Consider the following 6,384-nt stretch of genomic DNA (forward strand, 5'->3'; position numbering starts at 1 on the left):
TTAGGCATGTAGACATGGTCAAGACGATCTGCTGCAGTTCAAACTGAGCATCAGAATGGGGAAGAAAGGTGATTTAAGTGACTTTGAACATGGAATGGTTGTTGGTGCCAGACGTGCTGATCGGAGTATTTCAGAAACTGCTGATCTACTGGGATTTTCACGCACAACCATCTCTAGGGTTTACAGAGAATGGTCTGAAAAAGAGAAAATATCCAGTGAGCAGCAGTTCTGTGGGTGCAAATGCCTTGTTGATGCCAGAGGACAGAGGAGATTGGCCAGACTGGTTCCAGCTGATAGAAAGGCAACAGTAACTCAAATAACCATTCGTTACAACCGAGGTCTGCAGAAGAGCATCTCTGAACACACAACACGTCCAACCTTGAGGCAGATGGGCCACAGAAGCAGAAGACTCCTGTCAGCTAAGAACAGTAAACTGTGGTTACCATTCACACAGGCTCACCAAAATTGGACAATAGAAGATTGGATAAACGTTGCCTGGTCTGATGAGTCTCGATTACTGCTGCCACATTCGGATGGTCGGGTCAGAACTTGGTGTCAGCAACATGAAAGCATGGATCCATCCTGCCTTTTATCAACGGTTCAGGCTGGTGGTGGTGGTGTAATGGTGTGGGGGATATTTTCTTGGCACACTTTGGGCCCATTAGTACCAATTGAGCATTGTGTCAACACCACAGCCTACCTGAGTATTGTTGCTGACCATGTCCATCCCTTTATGACCACAGTGTACCCATCTTCTAATGGCTACTTCCAGCAGGATAAAGCGCCATTTCAAAAAGAGCAAATCTTCTCAGTCTGGTTTCTTGGACATGACAATGAGTTCACTGTACTCAAATGGCCTCCACAGTCACCAGAACTCAATCCAATAGAGCACCATTTGGATGTGGTGGAACGGGAGATTCGCATCATAGATGTGCAGCTGACAGCAACTGCACGATGCTATCATGTATATATAGAGCAAAATCTCTGAGGAATATTTCCAGTGGCTTGTTGAATCTATGCCACGAAGGATTAAGGCAGTTCTGAGGGCATAAGGTGGTCCAAGTCGGTACTAGTAAGGTGTGTGTGTGTGTGTGTGTGTGTGTGTGTGTGTGTGTGTGTATGTATGTATGTATGTATGTATGTATGTGTATATATATATATATATAGTTACGTATATATCATTTGTTCTTTTGTTTGTTGTCTTTCTTAAATTTGTTCATTCTCTTGCATCCGGTTGTTCTTTTTCTTCCTTGCACTCATTTATTTTTTTTGTATAATTCGTTTTCTGTCTTTCTTTCATTCATTTATTCTCTTTCTTTATTGCATTCATTTTCTTTCTTTCCTGTATTCGTTGGTTAATTCTTTCTTGCATTTTTGCATTTGTTCATTCTCTTTCTTTCTTTCTTTCTTTCTTTCTTTCAGATTTTATATATTCAATCCAAATGAAAAACATAATAGGAAATACTGTGAAAAATGACCTTGCTCTGTTAAACATCTCTTAGGATATAGGCTACATAAATACAGAAGGGCTAACAATAGCGTCTTCACCCGTGTATATTTTTATATTCACACACATACTTTTAAAATCGTAATATCTTGATATATTTATTTCAAAATGATCAATTAAGCACGGGTTGTAAAATTAGGTAAGTTATAGCACATCCTGAACGTCAACTTTTTACATCCTGAATGTGTCATTCAGAAGAATACTGTAGCGCAAACCTTCATCTCTGAAATCATATTCCCATAAATCACGTATCATTTCCCAGAGAGCAGGAATCGACAGCCCCGTGGTTGGGATCAAAAACTTGTCAGAAACAGCAAGTTATTTTCTAATTGGTCATTTCTGCGTTTACACCTTACAATTCTGATGTCTTTTCTTGAAGTTCTTATGGTTGCAGTGCAAAGGGCCACTTACTTGGACATCGGTATAATTTTCTGGCTTGAGCGATGTCTCCTTTACTCAGTCTCGTCCGCTGGCCGATGGGGGGCCGCACTCCATCAACGTCATACTTCGGCAGCATGGTATCAAGATAAATGCCCCTATTTTTCCAAAAAGAAAAGCGACAGCAGTCCAATTATTTTTAGGTGAACCATGAGAAGCTCTTTGCAATCACGAGAAGACATCTGAAAAATCAATCAGATCATATATTGAGATGATGAGAATGTAGAGAGTAGCACTTAAGATTAGATTAGACTTTGTCATTATAGTCTTTGTACTGTACTCTACACAAAGCAATCCAGTTAGCCTCTTACCAGGAATCCGAAAAGAACGACATATAATAGTTGAAGCTAAAGTTATTCGCCATCCACTGATTTTTTTTTATTATTTTTCAAATATTTCTCAAGTGCTGTTAAACAAAGCAAGGAAACATGTTAGTATTTCATTCGGCTTAATCCCTTATTTATCAAGGGTTGCTACAGAGAAATGAGCTGCTAGCTATTCCGGCATATGTTTTACACAGTTGATGCCCTTCCAGCCACAACCCAGTACTTGGAAACACCTATACAACCCTTCATTCACACATTATGGTCAATTTAGTTCATCTAATTCACCTATACAGCATGTCTTAGGAGTATTAGATGTATTGGATGTATTTGAGTATCAGTAGACTGTCTTCTTAATATCTGATGATTCTGCTCCTTCAGCAGACATTTAACTGATTATAGAAACTTTGCAAGTATGTCAACTTAACCCTAACCCCAACCTAACAGTTTACATATAATGTAATGAGAATAAGTTAGCATGTAGACCATCAAAATAAAGTGTGACCATGCCTTGCATAAGCAGTCATTTGTTTTTTGTCATTTGATTGGCCAGTTTTGAGAGCAAAAAATAATAACTTGACTTCTAGTTGATCATTTGGAAAAGTGGCAGAAGGTGGATTTTTCTGATGAATCATCTGTTGAACTGCATCCCAATCATCACAAATACTGCAGAAGACCTACTGGAACCCGCATGGACGCAAGATTCTTACAGAAAACAGTCAAGTTTGGGGAAAGAAAAATCATGGTTTGGGATTACATTCAGTATGGGGGTGTGCGAGAGATCTGCAGAGTGGATGGCAACATCAACAGCCTGAGGTATCAAGACATTTGTGCTGCCCATTACATTACAAACCACAGGAGAGGGCAAATTCTTCAGCAGGATAGCGCTGCTCCTCATACTTCAGCCTCCACATCAAAGCTCCGGAAAACAAATAAGGTCAAGGTGCTCCAGGATTGGCCAGCCCAGTCAACGGAGACGGGCTGACATTGAAGATGAGAGGCATTGAAGGCGGAGAAGGCATTGAAGATGAATTCAAAGAATCTTGATGGACTCTGGGAGTCCTGCAAGAACGCTTTCTTTGCCATTCGAGATGACTTTATTAATAAGTGATTTGACTCATTGAAGAGATGTATGGATGCAGTCCTCCAAGCTCATGATGGAGTCAGACACAATGTTAATTCTTTTTCCACTGCAGCATGACTTTATTTTTATATTTTATTTTGGTCAAATAAGTGTAATCTACAAGCCTTTACCTTTCATATAAGCCACTTCTGATACCAAATGACCAACTAGAAGATCAAGTTATGGTTTGTTGTTCCTAAATCTTGGATAGGCGATTTTTGTCAGGTACTGTGAATACATAAATACAATTAAATGTTCATACATCTAAATATTAAAAACTTTGTAAAGTTTATTTCTAAAAAAATTTCAAGAGGATCACGTCCTTATGATTCCTTAATGGCTGGTCCCGTATTATCCAATTTATGATTCACCAATCAGACGATTCCTAAGCCACTATAAATACCCTAAGTTCCATATGACAGCCATCTTCGTTTTGAAGAATCCCTCCTTCCACCCCTGCTCCTCCTCCTTTCCTAGATGCGTGGCACGTTGGTCCAGTGGTTAGAACTGTAGCCTCACAGCAAGAACATCACTGGGTCTAGTCTTAACCAAGCCAGCTGACATTTCTGTGCGGAGTTTACACATTCTTCCCATGCTCACGTGGGTTTCCCCCGGGTTCCCTGGTTTCCTCCCACCACTCAAAAACATGCAACTTAAGTTAATTGACTAATCCAAATCGGCACCATAGACGTGCTCCAAGTAAGTAGTTATCTCCTAAGAGCAATCACTATCTGTACATTACAGCAGAGGAGTTCTGGAGATCTACCTGAGCTCAAACTCCCCTCTCGCCCTAGAAACGGGAGGGAGCCCCAGGCACGAGGATCTTATGAGCTCAGGGCTCTGTCCCGGGACAGCATGCCAAACAAGCTTTATAATCAATCATCAGCTAAGTGTGAACTCTTGAACAATAATTTAAGATACTGATGGCTGTTAAACATGGCATAACAGTCTTGTGAAAAGGATCCAAACTGATTTGGTGTTCAGGATAGTGTCTTCATACTTTTGCCGCCACTGTAAACATTTATGACATCAGAGATTGAGCTTGCACTCCGAATATGAGCAATATTCCTGTGAATCATATTTGATTGTCCACTATATGGATTATAAATATACGTATATAGTGTCTCTCTGTGCTGTTGTGAGAGCAGAATGATTGCGGCCTGCTCTGGCCCAGTTCCCATGGCGACAGTGCCCTGAATGGCCAGCATGTGGACTGAGAGCAGTCAGAGGCCAGTCGAAAGCATCGCCTCCCTGGAGCTCATCCCGCATGCCGGAGAACAACAGCCCTGCAGCCCTGCAATTGTCCAGGACAAAAAGGCTGGAAGCCCTTTATTTGTTATGGCCCTATTCCAGGATCCCCTGACTGCATAATGCTGGAAGTAAAACCGCACAACGTGAATATTCCCAGTTCAGAGGCCAGCAGGAGAGAGGCCACTTTGTGAAACATTAAAAATTACAAATCGCACACCAACCAAGCAAGATTCCCAGAGTCCTTTACAAATTGATGAGAAGTTGCTCTTGAGCTTGCACTTCAGAAGACCTACAATAGATGCATGTTCTTTGTTCAGGAAAATTTCCATGATGTCTTTAAAGTCAGCATGATACAGAAGTTATGACAGGCCTTTCCATTCACTATAAGCCAGTGATTTTCAACATTATGGTCACTTGTGGACAAACCAAGGGTGTTTACTACACCAAATATTAAACCGAACACATATAGTTGAATTCAAAATTAGTCACCCTTCTGTGAATTTTAATTTCATTTTCAAATATTTCCCAAATTATGTTTAACCGAGCAACACATTTTTCACAGTATTTCCTATAATATTTCCAGAATAAAAGCAGTTCTAATTTTTTAAAGCCATTTTAAGGTCAATATTATTAGCCCTCTTCAGCAATATTTTCAATCCAGGCTCATTCTGATTATGTACCGCTATATACATTTTTGGAGAGAGCAAAATATGTCCCAGGAGCTATGTTTTTGTTTTCGCAAATCCACCAGAGGCCGCTGAGTACGCTTTTTCAGATCTCAAATTTCTCTCGCCAGTGCTGCTCTTGCGTAAATCCACCAGGGGCCGCTGTCAACCATTTGGTTTACTGACTGACCAGCCGACCGATCCCAGAAATGTATATAGGGCTACATTTTCAGAATATTTTTTTTTTTCGATTGTCTACAGAACAAACTGCACAATGACTTGCCTAATTACTCTAACTTGCCTAATTACCCTAGTTAAGCCTTCAAATGTCACTTTAAGCTGAATACAAGTATCTTTAAAAATATCTAGTCAAATATTATGTGCTGTCATAATAGCAAAGATAAAAGAAATCAGTTATTAGAAATGAGTTATTAAAACTATTATGTTCAGAAATGCGTTTAAAAAAACTTATTTCCATTAAACATAAATCTGGGATAAAAATATACAGGAGGGCTAATAACTCTGACTTTAACTGTTTCCACAGCCATTTTAAATGAAGCCATTATTAGCCCGTTGACAGAATGGTTTGGTAGAGTACAGCACATTACGGTACACATTTATGTCAATTTCCACTGTAAAAGATACCAAAAAGTGAGCTCTACTATACCACTTATCGATACCCATTCTCTAGAGTACCTAGCATAACAAAACGATACCAAAAAGGCGGAGCTAAAATTAAAGCTGAACGCTTCTGGTTTACAGAGAACTGTCACCAGCGTGTGCAGCAATCCAGAGGAACTACAACACAGAAAGATCCTTTTATTTACAGTTGGGGAAATATGTATTGAACATGTCACCATTTTTCTCAGAAAACTTATTTCTAAAGGTGCCAGATACTTAAAATTTACACGAGATGTTGGTAACAACCAAAGAAATCCATATATGGAAAGAGAAAAAATCTAATTAGTTTACAAATGAAGTTATGTGCAATAAAATGAAATGCAGCAGGGAAAAAGTATTGAACACATGAAGAAAGGGAGGTGTAGAAAGGCAGTGAAAGCTCAGACAGCAGCTGAA

At 39.7% G+C, this 6,384-nt stretch overlaps 1 protein-coding gene across 2 annotated transcripts in view; it reads right to left on the minus strand.

Annotated features, from left to right (window-relative positions):
• bmp1b (bone morphogenetic protein 1b) overlaps window positions 1–6,384 on the minus strand; it is a 104,527-nt gene that overhangs the window by 51,320 nt on the left and 46,823 nt on the right. For both annotated transcript variants that reach the window (XM_056467142.1, XM_056467141.1), the window contains exon 7: window positions 1,919–2,043. In XM_056467142.1, the coding sequence (XP_056323117.1) occupies window positions 1,919–2,043 (125 nt within the window). The remainder of the gene's footprint in view (window positions 1–1,918; window positions 2,044–6,384) is intronic.

Source organism: Danio aesculapii, chromosome 10 (assembly GCF_903798145.1).
Source record: "Danio aesculapii chromosome 10, fDanAes4.1, whole genome shotgun sequence".
Taxonomy (NCBI): domain Eukaryota; kingdom Metazoa; phylum Chordata; class Actinopteri; order Cypriniformes; family Danionidae; genus Danio; species Danio aesculapii.